Below are 20,937 nucleotides of genomic sequence, written 5' to 3' on the forward strand. Positions count from 1 at the left end.
ATTAGAAATCATTGAAAATGTGGAAACAGAATGAGTCCTGAGGGAACTTTGATGGCAGAAACTTTTATTCAGGAAAGATGTGGAGACAGAAATTATTGTGGTATTTCCTATTTTATAAAATTACTTAAAATAAGGGGCAACAAGACATTATTTGGGAGTGAAGCCTGAGGAATCAGGGGTCATTAAAGATTTCACTGAATATGGGAGGTAGTTGTTCCCGTAAAGGGTCAGATAGATAGTGCCATAAGGTGCTGTGGGGTGGCACTTCTCCAGAGCGTTAGTGGTTTTCCAGTTTGCAAAATTGTAGTTTCCTGATGCGTGTAGTTGGGAGGACTTGCCACAGAGAAATTGTGTTCATGTACTTGTGGGGTCCCCGGCTTGAGTGTTCTGAGAGCCCAGAAGTATCACTGTGCCACCGGCCAAGTTTGTGCTCCCCTCTGAAGGGGTCTGAGGTGGGCGGATGTGCTGGTTTTGTGAGCCAGTTTTCATAGGGACAGAAGGGTGGGTGCCCTCGCATCTTCAGAGCCAGACCTCTTGGGCTGCAATGCCTTTCCCTTTTTCTTCCCGGGGGTGGAGGCAGCTTGGGTTTTGTATAATCTTTACCTAGCCCAGTGATACGAACCAAAGACTGTCTCCAACACACAAGCCTTTAAGCTGCAGATGTGTGTTGCTGATGGCAACGTGCTCATTGGCACTGATGGACTTCAGTGCTTTGAAATTCTCTCAGCTGAACTTTTGAGTATCGGGGAATGTGGTTTGTGAAGCTGTATATTCTAATTTAGTTAATCTGAAAATTGGCTGTGGTGATCCTCTTTAGCTTATGTAGGAGCCAAATATCTTTGACAAGATTTTAGTTACAGCTTTTAGGTTTAGAGCTAAGTAAAAATGCCTTGACGGAAGAACTTTGGAGTGGCTGGCTGATTTGTAGTGACATTTGTCAGGTCTACAGTTGTCTTAGTTGTTTTAGTGTCGTATTACAGTTATGCAGTTCTGGAAATTAGGTGAACTTCATTCTCTCTGAACTGAAATTTGTTGGGTTTGGTATTTGCTGTCCATGAGCTCTAATATTATGATACAGCAAATTGTACAAGTAAGTTTTCTATCCGTCCTCCCTGGCTTGGGAAATTGGGAGTGAACTGGGCTAATAAGAGTTTTTCATAGGGATTTCTTTAGGGGTTGAGCAGGTAAACTTGTCCTCTCAAACCTTTCCTTTGGGGGGTTAAGCTCCCTGTGCAGATACCCACTTGCCTGGGGTCAGTGAGACCTTCCGCTTGAGGAGCAGTGAGGAAAGGGTATTCTAATGGGTTTCCCCTCTAGTGGGTGAAGGCCTGGGAAGGCCAGCAAGCCCAGCGTGTCTTCACACTGTGGTGAATCCTTGTCAAATACAGCAACTTAATGTTGTCCCTCATCCTTGATATGAAGGGCTAAGACTTGTTCAGTCATATTGGAAACTAAAAAAACTATAGCTAGAGCAGTTTGGACTTTGCCTACCCAGTCTACATGCAAAGAGCATGCAGCACTAAAGTTTCTTTCAAAATGGAGCTTTTGTGGAAGTTGCCTTTGCAGGCCTGATGTCTGCCCTTGTCTCTGGCCAGAAGCGATCAGTGACAGCAATAAGTAATTCGTTGTTAGGTTCTAAGATTTCAGGAACTGAGGGAAGATGTAGAAGTGATTTCCTTTTCTTCCCCTGAAGCCTTAAGTAGATGCCAAGGACACCAAGGGGGCACGGACTGGCCTGGTGGCTGAATGTCACAGAAGGAAAGGGGAGCAGTGCGCTCTAACCAAGTGGAGTCTTGGCAGACAGGAGCACCTTGTACCGTGAGCGAGGTGCGAGATAAACTAGTCTGTTCTGCAGGTCCTCAGTTTGATTTCTTTCCTAGGGCACAGTGCACTTTCAGTGTTGGGCCTGGCCCCCAAAGGGAACCCCCTCTTGTTTTGTTCCAGTTCCCCCAACTCCTCTGCCAACCAATGATGTTGATGTGTATTTCGAGACCTCTGCAGACGATAACGAACATGCCCGCTTCCAGAAGGCTAAGGAGCAGCTGGAAATACGGCACCGCAACCGAATGGACAGGGTAAACCTTGGCACTCCCCTTCTGTTCCAGGTGTTCGGCACTGGGTAGTAGGGTTTTCATAGTGGAAGAGAAGGGTCACCGCCCTCCTAGATTGTCACTCTGTGTTAGGACAGGTGAAGTGTGAGAGTATAAGCAGCTCTCCCTTCTGGGTGTGACTAACCCCTCCCCTCTGCCCCACCTCCATCTCCATGATAATATAATTAGCCTCTGAGTGCTTATTGGGTTCAGACTGCGGAGTACTTCCTGTAACCATTATGTTCTTGTTATTTTTCCTTGCTATTAACTGGCTTTAAAAATTTTTTTCTTCTATGGAGGGAAAATTTGTATCATTGTTGTAAACAGAAAGCTAGTATCATTTGCCATTTAGAACTAGGTAAATGTAAAAATATATTAGATGAAAGCAAACCTGTATTAGTATATTCTAGCTTAGATACTGTTGTCTGCTGAAGGCTCTGAGTCTCGAGATGCTTTCTTTTTTCTTTTTTTTTTTTAAGATTTTATTTTTAAGTAACCTCTACACCCGGTGTGGGGCTTGAATTTACAACCTCGAGATCAAGAGTCACACGCTCCACTGACTGAGCCAGCCAGGCGCCCCTCGGGATGCTTTCTTAAAAAAGTTACAAGTGTTAGAGCAACATGAGCACCATAGTGCAGCTTTCTCCTAGTTACTGAGAAAGACTGAAAGAAAATTGAAAAGAATTTCTTAGGTCTGAAGACCACCTAAAATCTCATACATTACCATGTGCCAGGCTTGTACTTTTGGAAATGTTTGTTGACTCTATTTTATCCAAACAGTTCTGAGAAGTAGGATTAAATGCGCCCCACCCCCACCCCCTTTTTTATGTGTGTGAGGAGACTAAGGCACAGAGACTTTTTAAAAAAAATTTTTTTAACGTTTATTTATTTTTGAGAGAGAGACAGAGTGTGAGAGGAGCAGAGAGAGAAGGGGAGACACAGAATCTGAAACAGGGTCCAGGCTCTGAGCTGGCAGCACAGAGCCTGACGTGGGGCTAGAACTTGGGACCAGCAAGATCATGACCTGGGCCAAAGTCTGAAGCCCAGCTGACTGAGCCACCCAGGCGCCCCAAGGCACAGAGACTTTTAAATAACTTGCCCGGGGTTATAGAATGGGGAGGTCATGGAATTGAGGCTCCGTTTGCTGATGGTTGGAGTCCAGGACCTTCTGAGACAGTAATTCTGTGAAGGAGCTAAAACTGCCGTGAGCTTGTGAGGGGTCACATGAGGCGATTTCCTTTTGCACAGTTTCCTACATTAGATTTCAGGGCCTGGCGGTATTGTTAGAAAATGGGGGGATTGTTTTAGAGATGACTCTCTGGTGTTACTGGCTTTGACCTTTTTCTAGGTAAAGAAAGAATGGGAAGAGGCTGAGCTTCAGGCCAAGAACCTCCCGAAAGCAGAGAGGCAGACTCTCATTCAGGTAAGATGTGTTTTCCAGGGACATAACCTCTGAAGTCCAGTCAGAGCCACATTCCCAGGAAATTACCGTTTGACACCTTTTCGCTTAGTTGAGAGCTTATCTTACAGGAATTTTTAACTGTCTTCCCCCTCCCCACCCCCACCCCCCAACTAGCATTCTCTAGAATTGATCACCAATGGTAGAAGGAAAGCAGACCAACCAGTGTACCTAATTCATGCCAGGAAGCAAACCTTAGCTGGCTGTGTTTGTTAATTCTGCTCTCCTGGCAAAAATCCTTAATTCATCTTCATTCTTAGGCTGTGACTTGTTTTTCAGCAGTATTGAATTTTATTTATTTATTTATTTATTTATTTATTTACAGACTTTTTTTTTTTTTTAAAGGAATCAGATTTTTTTTTTTTTTTTTTCAACGTTTATTTATTTTTGGGACAGAGAGAGACACAGCATGAACGGGGGAGGGGCAGAGAGAGAGGGAGACACAGAATCGGAAACAGGCTCCAGGCTCTGAGCCATCAGCCCAGAGCCCGACGCGGGGCTCGAACTCATGGACCGCGAGATCATGACCTGGCTGAAGTCGGACGCTTAACCGACTGCGCCACCCAGGCGCCCCTATCTACAGACTTCTTGAAAAGTCAAAGTCAGACAAGAAAACAGTGATGCCAGTTCATCTCGGGCTTTGCAAGAATGTAACATTAGAATCAGCAGCAGCACCCACCCCACCCCCCACCCCCCCAATAGAACAGAGTGTTGCTAGGAACAGGGATTGCAATTCATAAGACTGGTTTGGGTTTCATAAAGCTGATTGCATTTAAATCAGTTTGTGTTTATGATGAACTGAAATCTTCTCAGGAGGTTAACACTCTGTTGGAACACCTTTTCTTTCTTAGCAATCATCTAGAAAATCTAAGACTTAATTTCTCTGCAGCCAATGCATCCTGTGCAGGGAAATTTAAAATTTAGTTCCACAGCCTTAAACTTTACCTTTCAGCCTGGCCAGGTTTTCCACAGACAACTTGCCCTTCAGGACATCAGTGTGAATGACTCAGCATAACCTACCGCATTACTGGGATATATTTCAAAATATAGTTCCTGTTGGTCTGTGTCTCAGGATTCGGATCTGGGTGCCTTTGCCACAATGTGGAAAGGGCAGCATTCCTTCTTGCACAGGGCACGTTGAGAAACCCCACATAGGGGCTTGCCACACTAGTGATTTCAGGAGCAAAAGTACTAAGAAGTCCACCGCCCCTCAGATTTAGCATGCTCTCATTAGATTAGGAAGTAATTTTCCTGACAACAATCAGAGTATATTTACGTCTGTCTTACCCTTGCTTAACTCTTCTGGACCTGTTACCGGCTTACCCAGGCTCTAGGCGAGGAGGCATAGTCCTGGGGTATCGCTGTTTGCTTAGACTTCCTCCAGGTACCATGAATTTCACGTTGTTCCTGCCTTCTTGGTTTAGCACTTCCAAGCTATGGTTAAAGCCCTAGAGAAGGAAGCAGCCAGCGAGAAGCAGCAGCTGGTGGAAACCCACCTGGCTCGGGTGGAAGCTATGCTGAATGACCGCCGCCGCATGGCTCTGGAGAATTACCTGGCTGCCTTGCAGTCCGACCCACCACGGGTGAGTGGTGTGCAGAGCCCAGAGAACAGTATCCTCGAGGTCACCTCCTCTAAAGCAGCGTATGTGTAGAACATGTATGATGACCTGACACGGGTCAGCAAAAAAATTACATTTTTATGACGGGTTCTGGCAAGGGAAGAGAGGTAAGGAGAGAAGAGGGGAAAAAAGGTGTCATGTTCTAGTATGTTCTTACGTCACCTTAGCATTACACTTTATGCTTGCATATGCCACCAGTGATATGGAAGTGTCTTACCCTGGAAAAGCATAATCTGAGGATATGGGTTGGTAGTTACTCAATTATTGAATTTTTATAGTAGCTTTTTTAATGTTTATTTTTGAGAGAGAGAGAGAAAGACAGATTGTGAGTGGGGGAGGGGCAGAGAGAGAGAGGGAGACACGGAATCCGAAGCAGGCTCCAAGCTCCGAGCTGTCAGCACAGAGCCCGACGTGGGGCTCAAACCCGAACCACGAGATCATGACCTGAGCCAAAGTCGGACGCTTAACCGACTGAACCACCCAGGCGCCCCTTAGAGTAGCTTTACTTTCAAAGAATAAAAACTTGCCTTTTCAACACGCTGTTGTAATAAGATTATGAAGAAAAGGGTAAAGGGACTTATATCGAAGCCCCTGGTGCTGGTGGTCTCGTGCTTCTTTATCCCTTTGCTCTAACCTACCTTGCTTTTGGGGGATGGAAATACTGGAAAGAATGGTATTGGTATCCTTCTTAGGTGAGCAAGCAGAGTGTTTTCTGGGTGACACAGGGACTGCCTACCTTGCAATTTAAGGTGTCAGACACTGAGCTTAGGAAAGAGGACAGATTGAGAGGGCTAGAGATTCTGGAAAATACTGTTCCTTAAGGAGCCAACATAACTTTGGAACTTAGTTTTTGGTACATTGTGTAGAAAGGTAGTTTCTTCTTACTTGAGAAGCTTAAAAGCTTTAAAAAGCACAGCTTTCCTTCTTGGTGCCCGGCTGGCTTTTACATTCTTAGGTGAGTTTTTTAAGCCTTGCTTTCCTGCCTGTTTTCAGTTCTGTAGTGCCCGGATATTCAAACTGCTGTTCTCTCTTGCAGCCTCATCGCGTCCTCCAGGCCTTGCGGCGTTACGTCCGTGCTGAGAACAAAGACCGTCTGCATACCATCCGTCACTACCAGCATGTGTTGGCTGTTGACCCAGAGAAGGCAGCCCAGATGAAATCCCAGGTACACTAGACACAGTCGAAATTGCCGCAGGAGAGTGTCTCTAGCGGGGAGAAGCCGCTTCGACCGTTGGTTGGGCAACACTGATAGCTGTGCTTGGAAAGTGATAAATGGTTTCCAAAGACATTATTAAATTACAAGAGGTGGTTTTTGCAAAAATACAGTTTCTAAGATCTCTTTTCCATACTTTGTTCTATTAAGTCCTTTCTCCTTAAAGAGTTTCTGAAAGTTTAGTGGAAAAACTAGACTATCATGTAGTATTTTACAGAAAAACAGCCATTTTTCTATAGTGAGACTAGAAGGAAAGGAGAGACCTTGATCAGTGTATTAAATTAACAACTAGGGAATGAGTTGTGTGCCAGCAAGTTCATAGTGCCACACCAGATGGCCCAGGAAGTGGAACTCTCCCTTGCAGACCTCGGGGGGAAACCCCAGCTGTCCTGTGTGATATTCGCTCTGTGCTGTAAGCCCTTAGTTCTAGTGAAGCTTGGCTGCTGAATTACATGAACTTCTGCATGTTCCCTGTTGTGTTATCTACACTCTGGGAAGTGCTGAATATGTTCAGCCTATTGTAATGTGCGCATTTGGTCTGGGATGTGAGTGTGGTGGTGTTCTTACCCCTCATGTGAGCTCAACAGCTCACCGTGAGGACACTGATGTCCAGTACCCTGCCCTGTGGTTCTTGTTCTCCTGTGGGCATAGGAACCGTCCTCAGTCAAATGGCTCCTTAATTCATCTGAAATATGACAATGTCCACACACGCTAAGACTGTGGGTGGTGCATTTTCAGTTTCCATTTGCATTTTTTCTCTCAGGCACTTATTACTCTGGTGCTTTCCCGTCAATTTACTTGATTGAAAGAATGGCAAATATAAAATTAAATTACTTTCATCCCTGCTTTTAAAGGTCAGAGAGACATCAATCTACAATAAAAGCATCTTTCCATTTAATTATTTTTTCGTTTGGCCATGTTACATGGCTTCAAGCCCACATAATTAATCCATTGGCTTAGAGCACCCTCTTTAGGACGAGCATGGTAAGTGCCAGTGTAACCAGACCGGCATACCCGTCCTGACATGCCTCACTGTGGCCTTGGGGTGGACGTTAGCCCACATCACCTTTCATTTCCACCCCAAAACCTTCACAAGTAAATGACCGGTTTTGATGGCTTTTTTTTCCTTTTTAAAAAGTATGAACAATCCGGAATTGTTGCATTCAGAAAAGGTAGTGAACCGTGGAACAGGGATGGTAGATAAGACTTTATCACTCCTTAAAGTCAGGTTTATTTATACCTCAATGTAAAGTTTTGAAGGAATAACTAACCTAGTTAAATATGAATGAACTAGTTCTGTTATTCACCATGATCATCATTTCAAGCAATTACTTCACTAAGCAAAATCCGTGAATGGCCCCCTCTCCATGCCAGTCTGCTTTTAGCCAGTGATTTCATTCCTTTTTTTACCCCATCTAATCTGACTGGTGGTAAAAATGGACTCTTTCCCTCTTTCACTCAGCAAAACCTTACCGAGTATCTCGCATTGTACAAATTAGGTTCTTTTGGGACACCTGGATGGCTCAGTCGGTTGAGCATCTGTCTCTCAATAATAAATAAACATTAAAAACAATTTTTTTTATAAAGAAATTTTAATGTTTATTCATTTTAGAGAGAGAGAGAGGGACACAGAATCCGAAGCAGGCTCCAGGCTCTGAGCCGTCAGCACAGCCTGATGCGGGGCTTGAACTCACGAGCCGCGAGATCATGACCTGAGCCGAAGTCAGACGCTCAACCGGCTGAGCCACCTAGGCACCCCTAAAATGAATAAACGTTAAAAAAAAATAGGTTTCTCTTAAGCTCAATTACTACAGTTAGTAAGTGCCTCATATAAAAATCAAATGAATAACTGCCTAGTGAAAGGCTTTAAATTTTGTTTTTAACTCAGAACACTCTCTGGATAAATTCTCAGATTGCCAAGGGGTATTACACACAGTCTGCACATACTCCTATACAGCAGTCCCCCGTGATCGGAGGCTTCGCTCTCTGTGGTCCGCCGTGGCCTGGAAGTGAATGATCCTCCTGATGTATCATCAGGAGGTCAGTAGTAGCCTACCTTTATGTCTCAGTGCTACGTCACTCATCTTGCTTCACTTGGGCATTTTATCATCTCACATTATCACAAGAAGGGTGAATACAGTATAAGAAGGTATTTTGAGAAACAGAGACCCCATTAAATAACCTTTATTATAATTGTTCCACTTTATTATATCATTGTTAATCTCTTACCTATGCCTAATTTATAAGTCGAGCTTTGTCATACAGGGAAAAAAACCCCAGTATACAGGGGGCTCAGTACGGTCTGCAGTTTCAGGCGTCCATTGGAGGTCTTGGAATGTACCACCCACAGATAAGGGGGGACTGTTAGACTTCAGTGGTCAGTAAATAAGGATGGGGATTAATGGATTTCCTCTGCCTGGCTGCTTTGCTGGACTCTGCAGAGAATATACTTTTTCCGCTGATCTTTGCGGAAGTGTGTGCATGTGTCCTGTCTGCAAGCTTTGTCCTGGCCTGGCTCTGTTGGTAACGAGGCCTCTCCACCATACTATACTTCCAGGTGATGACACATCTCCATGTGATTGAAGAAAGAAGGAACCAAAGCCTCTCACTGCTCTACAAAGTACCTTATGTAGCCCAAGAAATCCAAGAGGAAATCGGTGGGTGCTGCGTTTGTACTGAGGTCTGTGAGGGACTTTGGCCAAGACTCAAGGGTGGCAGCGGTACAAGGGCCAGGAAGCTAGGCATTAGCACTCCAGGGTTTAGGTCTGGAATTCACTGGGGCTTACGTGGCAAGCAAGGTCAAGGAGTAACCTGGGGACAGATGTACTGGCGGTGAGCCACAGAGCCTTGAGTTTCTTAACCTTTACTCTGTTACCGGAAGAAAAATTGAGGGTGTGAAATTGCAAGGGACTGGGGAGTTTCCTGTTGCCCTTTCCCCCTTAATTGCTGATGCATTTCAAGGCACCTATTTTACACACATTCTCACTTCCTCTCTCTCTTCTGGTCTTCTTTTTTTGTTTGTTTGTTTGGCAAATATTTATTGTGTCTACTGTGTGTCACAGAGGGAAAATGGTGTAGACCATATATCCTGGAGGTCATGTTACAGTATAAGACAGACAGGAAAACAAGAAAAGGAGTGCCATGTGGGGGCATCAAATAGGGTGGAATGGTGGAGAGTGGCTGGGTGGTCAAGGGGTTTGTCTTGGGTGCAGTCACCTGGGACCCACGTGACAAGAAGGAGCCATCCATGCAAAGACCACAAGGGGAAAAACACTGTTAGCAGAGGAAATGACTACTGCAGAGGCCTGAAGTTTAAGTCAAGTGTGGACACATTTGAGTAGATCAGTGTGACTAGAACATAGTGAGGGAGAAATGGGGCCAAAGAAGTTGGCAGAGACCAATTTGTTCAGAGATTTTAGCAAAATCAAGGAGTCTGGGTTTTATTCTAGGATAAATGGAAAGCTGTTAGAGAGCTTTAAACTAGGGAGTGACCAGATCTGAATTATGCTTTAAAAAAGAACATGAACTAAAGAAAAAATTACTTGGCTGCTATGTGCTATTAAAATTAGAAACCTGCCAGGAAGCAATTGTAAAAATCTAGGCGACAAATGCTGATCGTGGGCACTAAGATGGTACTGGAGGAAATAAACAGATGTGGGGGCTTTCGGGCACGTTGCAGACGAAGGGCGAACAGTGTGCTGCTGGGTTGGATGCCGGAGGTGAGGGACAGGAAGACATCGAGGGTAATGCCCAGCCTTCCATTGTCAGCAGCTGAGTGGATGGTGATGCCGCACTTGACTGAGGAAAAGCATTCTCTTTATACATGATAAAAAAGAAGTTGGACATTAAGTGGGGGTGTAAAGGGGGCTGTTCAGTGAGCTGGAGGTCGGGCAGTAGATATGAGGTACAGATTTTCAGATCGTGGCCTATGGATGGCATTTAAAACTGTGCTGTTGGATGAAACCACTGAACCAGAGTGAGTTGGTAAAGAAGAGGAGTTCTGGGGCACTGGGGTTCCGCGGTGCTACAGGATCGGGGGTGCAGGCAGGAGGGAGTTGTCCACTGCGAGCTGGCGAGATGCTTCCCTCAGTAGATCCCAATTTCTGTAATGCCATGAGTTAGCCTTGTTCACACTGGTGGTCCCTCTGAATGCCCGTTCCCTGCCATGCCTCTCTTTGTCAGATGAGCTGCTTCAAGAACAGCGTGCAGACATGGACCAGTTCACGGCCTCTATCTCAGAAACCCCCGTGGACGTCCGGGTGAGCTCCGAGGAGAGTGATGAGATCCCACCATTCCACCCCTTCCATCCCTTCCCGTCCTTACCTGAGAACGAAGGTGTGTATGATTGACAGCGCAGCTTCTCAGCGGCGCTGGGGGAGGGGATGGGCCGGTGGCCTGCGGTTGGAAAGTTGAAGGTAGAATTTTGAACCTGGGTTGTGTTAGGGGGGCTATTTTCCTGGTGACAGTTGGGCAGGGAGATGGAGACTGGATTCATTGAGCACCTACTGTGTGCAGGCACCATGCTGGGTGCCTTCAGATCCTTGGCTTCAGTATCACCATGAGGTTAGTAACATTTCTCCCACTTTAGAGAGATGGTTTGCTGAAATCTTTTTTTTTTTTTTTTCTGGTCCTGTCAGCTGCCTTCAGAGTGTATGACACCTTGCATGTGGAAGTCACTCTGCTGCTTAAAGAGCACTTTCACGTTATATTAGGTCATTAGCTTTTCATAACAAGCTGGGGAGCAGACAGTGGAGAGACGACAGAGGTGACTTTTCAAGGTGATACCTCTGGTGTTGGGGGTGATAAGAAGCCATGTCCCTCTGGCTCCGTCTGGCACGCTTTCTTCTATTCCTTTGCTGGGTCTTGATGTTTAAAAGGATCTTTAAAAGCTGTGGGTCTGCACTAGAAATAAACAAGCTGCTCAGCTCGGTGCCCTGAGACCAGGCTGTGGAATCAGTTTCTATTTATTTGTCTGCTGCTATTGCTGCTGATGGTGGTGGTGATAAAAATAGTGGCCACAGCTATAGAGCCCTTATCATATGCCAGCTTTAGCTAAGCGCTGTGCATGGATGCTCTCATTTAATCCTCAAAATAGCCCTCTTAGGTAGGTACTGTGAGTGTCCTCATTTGGGGATTCCAAGATTTAAAGAGGTTAAGTGTCTGTCCAGGCTCACGTAGCCTGTGGGTGGAGAGTGAGGATTTGAACCCAAGCTGATGTGGTCCTGCAGTCCTGGGTACTGTCTCCTACCTCAGACCAGATGTAGCAGTGCTGGGACAGAGGCCTGAAGAAGGTACTGAATGGGGAGGATGGGGTACATCCAACTCAGCCTTCAGACTTAAACAGAATGCCTTCTGAACAAGTTACCCCAAAGGTACCAACTCGTACGGTTGACCCTGCGATAGTAAAACGGAATGTGAGAAAGGAGCCAGAGAAGTAAAGAGATCCCACTTTGTTCCTAAAACCTGCACTTACAAATCCCATACCTGCATGGGCTTGTAGGGTGGATGTGCTTACGTATCCCATTTGGGGGTGAGGGCATCTCGGACAGATCCGAACTAGGACCTTGTCTCCTTGTTAGAAAACCACAATCGATACTGACTGTATTTTTGTTATTTTCTAAGAAAAATAACTTTGTGGGCTAAGCTAAATAATTTGGGAATCTCCCCAAATTTACCCCCAAGACAGACCTACTTCTTTCTCTCCTACCTTCCAGTCATATGTTGTAGCTCTTAACTGCTGGTTTGTTTATGGGATGTGTCAGGTGTGTTTTTAACGAAGAATACTTTTTATTTATGTTATAGAGAAATTCTAAGATAGCAATTTTGAAAGAAGCCATTTTCTTTCTTAATCTCCTTTTTTGTGCTATTTTTTTTTTTTTTTTTTATTGTTTTCCTTTCTGCTAGACACTCAGCCGGAGTTGTACCATCCAATGAAAAAAGGTTGGTCTGTCAAAGATGTTCCCTTTAAGACCTCCATTCCTTTGCACTTCCCCCATGTGTCGGGAGGCTCATTTTCCGTTTCATACCATCACCTGAGATTTTTCCACCTCATTTCTCCAGATGTGGCTGTGAGGGGAGCCAGAGTGGCCTTGGGTCCAGCACTTAGAATCTGGTGTCAGTGGTACTGGTTACAAGGTGCCCATCTTAAACTTTCCTTCTGGATATCCAGAGAATACAGAGTAATCAAAACAGATATTTTTATGAGACATTTCTTCTGGGTAGATTTTTTTTTTTTTTTTTAAGTTCATTTATTCTGAGAGAGCAAGAGAGTGTGAGTGGGGGAGGGGCAGAGAGCGAGAATCTGAATGAAGCAGGCTTTGCGCCCATCTCACAAACCAAGAGATCTTGACCTGAGCTGAAACCACGAGTCAGACACTTAACTGACTGAACCACCCAGGCGCCCCTCATCTGGATAGATTTTTAAATGTATATTCAACTTAAACAGGTTGGGTGGAATTGCTAGTATATTTGAAAATATGCTTAATTTAGGGGCAGGTGGAGAGTCGGTTCCTTTTACTTCTTCCCCCCGCCCACCCCCCCCCACTACATCTTGCCCTTTCCTTCCACCTGTACCCAGCCCTGTGTCTGTGCCCACCTGTCTGTCGCCACTAGTCTCCGTCTTGACTTTAGCATTACTCAAACACTTAGAAGCTGATGGATGGAACGGGTTGTGACACGTGGACTCTGGCTGTGTGGTAGTGAGTGTCCAAGCTTCAGAACAGGCTGGGACTGTGTAAGCGCCACGCCGAGTGCCTCGCGTACGTGGCCTCACTTCATGCACTGAGCACACCTACTGGCCGGGGCTTTAGCCCTCTCTGACAGATTAGGCGGTTGGAGAAGCCTCAGACTGCATGATTCGCTCAGAGTCCTGACTGTAAGAAATGGAGGAATCCGAACTCAAACCCAGCTGCTTTGTCTTCAGAGCCTATGCAGTTTCTGCCACATAAAAGGCCGCTGCATTTCCCCAGCTTGTTGGGTGGTCCACAGTCCTAGGGTCATTGTGACTAAGTGAATATGCTTCATGTTCTCAGTGTGTGTTTTATGAGCCTGCTGACTTTGACCAGCTGTGGATGCACCACACGGTGTTCTCTAAGAATTTGATGTTGTGGTTTGTGCCACAGCTTTTTCTCAGAAGAGTGCAATTTCAATCTTGTAAAGATCACTTCTGTGTTAAATGCTTGGTTTTATTCTACCTGGATATGCCTCTTCTTGGAGGTGACTCTGAACCACGCATCCTAGGTATTTACAGATAAAGATGAATTTCCTGGAAGCTTACCTGGCTTTCGCCCACATACTTCAGTTGTTGTTAGTTGGAATAATTTAAACATTAACTTTTGTTTTCTTAACATCACTTGATTATGCCTTTTATAAAACCAAGGTGGTTTGGGTCAGTGTTTAAGAGAACACGTGAGTTTCACCACCAAAGGAATATCGGAACAGTCTAGACTGGTCATAGGACTTTAAATTAGTTGGTTCAGTGCCGTGTTATTTCTCATGTAGGATTCTGCCCTCTGACCTTTAAAATCTGGAGGAGGAGAGAGAAAGTGATGGAAGGGTTAGAATTTACTAGGCTTGTTCATCCACAACCTTGCTGAGACAGCACCTTTCTAGATTCTTCTTTCTCAGTCGAAGTGCACTATTGCTGTTTCAGTGGCATTTTGAGACTATAAAAGCCAGGCCTGATTTAACTTACCCTAGAATCAAGTTGGGAAATTGCTCTTTAAGGTGAAAACTTTAGGAAAAACCAGTGTTATTTTGGGCTGCCTTCTGATGGGTGAACGCATTAGCTAGCCCACACATTCCACACCTGCAGCAGCTGTTGCTGGTGGTTCCGTGTCAACAACAAGCCTGGTTGTGAGCCGGAAGGCCTTGCTGTGGCCGGGCCTAGTGTCAGCCCGGGGACAGCAGTGCTTGGCATTTACTCATGTTTGAGTCCTACTCACATGCAGGTGATCACCTTAGAATGAGGAGTGTGCCATCCAGTTGATCTGTTTATAAGAGGTTCAAATTGCGGACATTTATATTGAACTGTGTATCTTATTAATGAAAAACTCATAGAGTAGGTAGAAATCACATGCTTTCTGAAGCTAAAATAAGGAGGATCGCTCCTCACTTTTCCTCTGCCTGGGTTCGTGCTGGGTTCAGTCGAGCCGCATCTTTGGATGCTGTCATTTGGAGTGCCACACACAAGTGATGTCGGCTCAGGCGATGTCTGATCTTGACAAGAGGAGTGTGTCTAGTCTTGCTCCCTTTACAGAAAGGAACCTTCCACCCTCGTGTTTGAATTCTCCCTGTCTGTGGAATGCTTCCTTCCTGCTCATTCTGGAATGACCACTGAAGATGTGACATCTGTGATCCAGGCCCTCAGAGGGTTGCAGGCTAGAGGGAGACACAAAAAAATGAGGATAAACAGTGATTTCGAGTGCTGTAAGCTGGGAATGTCTCCCAAGAGGAGCTGCAGCTTGAAGGACAACTAGGAAGGGTTGGAGGTCAGGGAGGGTATTTCAGACAGAAAGAATTGCCTGTGGGATAAAATAAGATGCTTGAGACAAATGTGCACATTCATTGCTGGTGTGATGGTTCTTCCATCCAAGGGGAGCGAGCGCAGAGTGTTGAAGGAGCAGGTTGTGGGCTTATAGGCACTCGGTAATATCACGTACAGGTATTACATGTTTTTCTGTGCTAGAATGCCTCTGAACTCCACTTCTGTTTATCTTACAATAAACATTCTCTTCTGAAGGCTGTCATTCCGTTTTTCCAGGTTGGATATTAAGTAAGCACTCTCTCCTCCTCCATTAAACTCATCGGTCCTCTGAAAATGCCTGTACCATTCATCCTTATAGAGCACAGTGCATCCTCAAAAATGGGAACAAAGTAGCCTATCATGTCGCAGCGGGGGAGGTGATCAGTGAGGGCCCCTGCTTCTGTGAGGTTGGCATGAAATCAGCCCATCCTGGGAAACGCTCAGCTGTGATCTCTCTCCACACAGGATCTGGAGTGGGAGAGCAGGAAGGAGGACTGATCGGTGCTGAGGAGAAAGTGATTAACAGTAAGAATAAAGTGGACGAAAATATGGTGAGCCATTTCTCCCCTCCGCCCTGCCCTGTTTTAATTTTGAGACTAATTAGAATGAGTGGCATTGTTTTAGAGGCTTTCCAAATGAGCCTCCCTGTGTTCACTTTCCATATGGTAGAAGATGGGTGGGCTCCAACTGGTCCCACAAATCTGTATTCTTTAGCATCTGGGTATGAGAAGGAATAAAGAATTACTTTTCAGCCGTAGCTCTCCTCTTGCGATACAGTGGGGGAAATATATTTGCAACTAAAGATATGAATAAAATATGAGAGGCCATTTTCAAGTGAGTATAGAGATTTAATAACTTGTAAATGGAATAGAGTCGGGTTTGGTTCTTATATTGCCTTTGGTTTATACACACTATTAGTTATTATTCTATCATTTTCTATCACTGATATTTCTGGATTATTGTCAACTGAGTTTTTTTTTGTTTCGTTTTGTTTTTTTAATTTTGAGAGAGCACAAGCACGCATGTGAGCAGGGAGGGGCAGAGAGAGGGAGACACAGAAACTGAAGCAGGCTGTAGCCTCTGAGCTGTCAGCACAGAGCGCAATGCGGGGCTCGAACTCACGAACTGTGAGATCATGACCTGAATCAAAATCGGACACTTATCTGACTGAGACACCCAGGCGCCCCAATATTTATTTTTAATTGTTTTTAATGTTTGTTTATTTTTGAGAGAGAGATAGATTGTGGGCAGGGGAGGGGCAGACAGGGAGGGAGACAGAGAACCTGAAGCAGGCTCCAGGCTCTGAGCTGTCAGCAGAGAGCCCGGTAGGAGGCTTGACCCCACAAATCGCGAGATCATGACCTGAGCCGAAGTCAGCCACCTAACTGAATGAGCCACCCAGGTGCCCCCTGAGTTTGATATTTAAACGTGAATTGTTGGCAATTTATCCTGTAATGTCACTCCATAATGGTTACCTAAAGGAAAAGGCAAGTGGAAGCACTTAGGGAACTAGCTGCAATACAGTAACTTGTGTCCACACTTGCCTTTTTAGGGGTTTGGTGAGTGGATTTAGAAGAACGTGACAGAACTGCTTGGTTAGTGGGTGTCCTCAGTATCCACCTCCCTCCACCAAATAATATGTGGAGTAGAAAAGAAGCTCCATTTATGCTTAATGTCCCCTTCCACCCAGTTGCTGACATTTTCGTACCATTTCAGGTCATCGACGAGACCCTGGATGTTAAGGAAATGATTTTCAATGCCGAGAGGGTTGGCGGCCTGGAGACAGAGCCGGTACGTACGTGTTCAGCTCCGGAACCTAAATGCCAGGTTTCCCATGGGTCTCGACTGCTTCTCTCTTGTCTTCTCATTTCAAGTGGAAAACGGAGAGATGCTCGGTGTCTCAAAGTCTCAAAGACCCCCATCCCCAATTTCCATACTTTTGGGTAAGAAAGCTATAATTAGGATCTCGATGGAGATTGGAAAAAGTGGGAGTTCTCCTCATAGGGATGGTCCCTTGGAAAGCAGCATCTCAGAGTTCCCTCAGTGTCGGAGTCACGACTCTACAGGGACCTGGCCCTCCTTGAGCTGCTGGTCTCCTGCTCACCATCTTTCACATTGTGCGAAGAGTCGCCGAGACCTTGTCGCACATCTACTTTGTTATCGTAGGAATCCGTGGGGCCACTGCGGGAGGACTTCAGTCTGAGCAGCAGCGCCCTCATCGGGCTGTTGGTCATTGCAGTGGCCATCGCCACGGTCATAGTCATCAGCCTGGTGATGCTGAGGAAGAGACAGTATGGCACCATCAGCCATGGGATTGTGGAGGTGAGTAGCAGGGGCTCTCTTGTGACTTGGCCTTGAGGTGGTGATGTTTGCTCTGTGCAGTCAGGGAGGCTTATGGAATCCAGACATCTTAGCTTCGTGGGTGCTGCACTTCAATTAAATTACTCACTGGATTATTAGATCATGTTTTGGAAGTCAGTCCCAACCGAATTATGTTGGTCCTATCACAAAGGGCTGTTGCCAGCTCCGACGGTGAATGTGAGGAAACCATAAGAGCATTTTATGCTGCAGAGGGTGAAAACTTCCTGAGTGTTTTCTTCTTTCAGGTATGTTAGATATTTGAGAATGAGGACTGTTGATACTCTTTTATTTTTGTTCTTGTTATTGACTTGTTTTTTTTAAGGAGCAAACCAGGTATATGACCAATCAGGCAACCCTGGCAATCATGAATCTTAAAAATATGAAATAGAAGTAATATTTTTTTTTGACGGGGGAGAAAAGCAACAGGAAATTTAGAGCCAGAGCAGGCTGTTTTCTGTTCCGTCTTCTGCTGGTTCATAATTAGAACTGCTTACCACTCATTTTGTGGTGGGGGGTGGGAATGGCCGGGGTGTCTTGGTTCCAGAAAACAAATACAGTAAAGAATATGATACGGGGCGCCTGGGTGGCTCAGGCGGCTGAGTGTCCAACTTCGGCTCAGGTCATGATCTCGCGGTTTGTGAGTTCGAGCCCCGCGTCAGGCTCTGTGCTGACAGCTCAGAGCCTGGAGCCTGTTTCGGATTCTGTGTCTCCCTCTCTCTCTGCCCCTCCCCTGCTCACTCTCTCTCTCCCTCTCTCTCAAAAATAAACATAAAAAAAAAAAAAAGAATATGATACATTCTGGAAAATTGGTTCAGATGTATGTCCACCTCCTGCTGGACACCGACTTCATTGTGGAATTTCAGAGCTGGAAAAGACCCCAGGGATCTTGGGGTCCCATTCCTTATTTTCTAGGGAACGCTCCCCTGTGCTGTCCTGATCAGTAAGTAGCAGTACCAAGACGTGGTCGTCACCATGGTGCTAGGAAATTCAATTCACTCTGTTCTCTAACTCGGACCAAGCTTTCAGGACTTGCGCTTTCAGAAGCCTCTCTGACCCTCTTCTTTTCTTTCTCCTCCTCCTGTGTCCTCCCCACCAGCTCTTGTGTGGTGTCCCCAGTGGAAATGGGACACCCGGTTGACCTTGCTTCCCAGGGGAGTGCAGAGCAAACACCTCAGGTCTTCTGACGTCCTGTGCAATTCTCTTGTGGTACAGTGCAGTGATATTCCGTCTCTATTCCTCCAGGTTGACCCAATGCTCACCCCAGAAGAGCGTCACCTGAACAAGATGCAGAACCATGGTTATGAAAACCCGACCTACAAATACCTGGAGCAGATGCAGATTTAAGTGGGAGAAAGCAAGTGGCTGCGCCTGCTGGGGGAGGTGCTGCAGGTGGGCTAGAAGGGGTCCAGCATTTTGGATCAACTACTGGACCAGCAGTGCTTCCAGAGGATTCATCTGATGTGCAGACCTTCTGGATTGTTAGGACTCTAAAGTACTACTGTAGAATCACAATCTCCATTCTTTTAAATGGGTGAAAAATGTTAATATAACAATATATGATATATAAACCTTAAATGAAAAAATGATCTATTGCAGATATTTGACTGATGTAGTTTTCCTTTTTTAAATTAATCAGATATCCCCCTTCCATTGTATTGTCTCACATACGCGCTCTGTAAATGGGAAATGTTGGTTTTTGGTGATAGACTGTATATGCAGGCCGTTCCAGCTGTATTGTATGCGTCACTCCTTTAGGCTCATTCACTGTCCTGGTTTTCATTAGGAAAAAAAAAAAACAACAAAAAAACCTAAGGCAGTATTCCCTTGTTAAATGAGCTAGCTTTCAGAAAGTTGCCCAGAAACTAAATGTTAAAGGGAACCGTGATTGACCATTCAAACACATCATGATACTCTTGCAAAATTATTTTAAAGGGCCAATTCTTTGGAAGTCAGGTGTTCCCAGTGCTGGGTACCTTGGTGTCACAAGGAGATTAAAAGCATTTGAGCCCCGGCGTCTTTTAGCGAGAGCCTCACGTATACAGGTTAGGGCATCCACTACTGCTTTCCTTCTGAATCCAGTTCTTCCACAGAAATTAGCCTGTAGTTTGTATATGACGTTCTTCCACTGTCTGCCGTTACTGACCGTAGCTTTTTACTGCTCACTTCCCTTCCAAGTAACGTCCATACGTGCTGTCTTTTCCTCTTTGGACATTTTCCCCCAGAAGGCACTGGCCCTCAACCCTCCCACTGTACCTTGACTTCTCTGCCCACCCTCGCCAGGCACCAGCCTCTCTGCTGTTCAAAGACCACAGTGGTAGGTGGCCGTGCGCCTGGGAGGGAAGGTGGGGGGCTTGCTTTGACGTGCAAGGAGGATGTTCCATGTTTTATGCGAAATGCTCTGTAGACACCGTGGAAAATTTTGGAGATTGTTTCCTTCACCTGAGTCTTTGTGATGCTTGTATAGTGGATGATGCTCACAGCTTTTGCTTTTTCTTCTGTTTTTGTTTCTTTCCTTTTTTTTCTCCTCCCCTCTCCCCCCCCTTTTTTTTTTTTTTAATTCTGAAGGTTCTGGTAACCTGTGGTGTATTTTTTTCTATTTTCCTGTGACTGGTTTTTTTTTTTGTTTTTTTTTTTTTTGTCTTCCTTCTTCCTCCCCTTCACCTTATCCATGTGTCTTCCCACTATGCACAGATAAAGTTCACCCACAAACTCCTTAATCTGATCTGTGGAGAATGTACAGTTTAAACACATCAATAAATACTTTAACTTCCACCAAGACTCCTTGTGTCATTGGCCCGCTGTTAATCCATGGTGACGGTTTTCACCCTTCTGCCCTCCAGACTCTGGGTGTCGTCCTTCCCTAGGGGACTGCCTAGCCGCACCGCAGGGGCAGGGGTTCGTTCGCTCCAGCGAGTTAGGCTCTTAGGCTTTAATTCCACTTTTCGTTTAAAAACTAAGGGAGCCCGGCTGGCTCAGTCAGTGGAGCATGTGGCTGTTGATCTTGGGGTTTTAACTTTGAGCCAGCCCTACATTGGGTGTAGAGATTACTTAAAAAAAATAAAATCTTTTAAAAAAAACTAAGGGAAAATGCCTTCAATCTGAAGGCAGGTATCTTTGATTTCCTCCACCATATTTTATGTTTTCTAAAATGCTAATTTGGTTAAACCTTGGACTTCTTGATTACTTCCTGTTTGTTTATATTTTTTAAGAGAACAGGATGGGGGAGGGGCAGAGGGAGGGAGAGTTGTAAGCAGGCTCCACACAGCATGGAGGCCAATGTGGGGCTTTATCCCAAGACCCTGGGATTGTGACCTGAGCCAAAATCAAGAGTCTGATGTTCAACCAGCTGAGCCACCCAGGTGCCCCGATTGTTTCCTCTTTAAAAAAAAAAATTCTGTTTATGTAGTGTTAGTCTATAATCTGGGTGATTGTTTTATCTTGTAGCCTTTTCTTGTGAATTTGTAAGTTTAAAATTTCGTAGGAGCTGCTTTACTATTTCTTTTGACATCCCTTTTCATGATGACAAATCTGAGTTTTTATATATCAGAATTTTAAGTTTTCTTTAAATTACATCTTTCCTTTTGAGCTATTCATTTCCTGTAAATGTGTAGCAATCATTTATTTGATCAATGGTCAGTTAAAACAAAGGGTGGGGCACCTGTGTGGCTCAG

At 45.2% G+C, this 20,937-nt stretch overlaps 1 protein-coding gene across 4 annotated transcripts in view; it reads left to right on the forward strand.

Annotated features, from left to right (window-relative positions):
* APLP2 (amyloid beta precursor like protein 2) overlaps positions 1-20,038 on the forward strand; it is an 86,608-nt gene extending 66,570 nt beyond the window's left edge. For 2 of the 4 annotated variants that reach the window (XM_045483475.1, XM_045483477.1), the window contains 11 exons: positions 1,945-2,075; positions 3,439-3,513; positions 4,974-5,132; positions 6,205-6,333; positions 8,939-9,038; positions 10,564-10,716; positions 12,286-12,321; positions 15,371-15,456; positions 16,622-16,696; positions 17,072-17,227; positions 18,509-20,038. In XM_045483475.1, coding sequence (XP_045339431.1) covers positions 1,945-2,075; positions 3,439-3,513; positions 4,974-5,132; positions 6,205-6,333; positions 8,939-9,038; positions 10,564-10,716; positions 12,286-12,321; positions 15,371-15,456; positions 16,622-16,696; positions 17,072-17,227; positions 18,509-18,610 — 1,202 coding nt within the window. In that variant the 3' untranslated portion in view covers positions 18,611-20,038. The remainder of the gene's footprint in view (positions 1-1,944; positions 2,076-3,438; positions 3,514-4,973; positions 5,133-6,204; positions 6,334-8,938; positions 9,039-10,563; positions 10,717-12,285; positions 12,322-15,370; positions 15,457-16,621; positions 16,697-17,071; positions 17,228-18,508) is intronic. The other 2 variants (XM_045483478.1, XM_045483476.1) reach the window with 1 other exon arrangement.
* The last annotated feature ends 899 nt before the right edge of the window (positions 20,039-20,937 follow it).

This window comes from Leopardus geoffroyi, chromosome D1, assembly GCF_018350155.1.
Source record: "Leopardus geoffroyi isolate Oge1 chromosome D1, O.geoffroyi_Oge1_pat1.0, whole genome shotgun sequence".
Lineage (NCBI taxonomy): Eukaryota > Metazoa > Chordata > Mammalia > Carnivora > Felidae > Leopardus > Leopardus geoffroyi.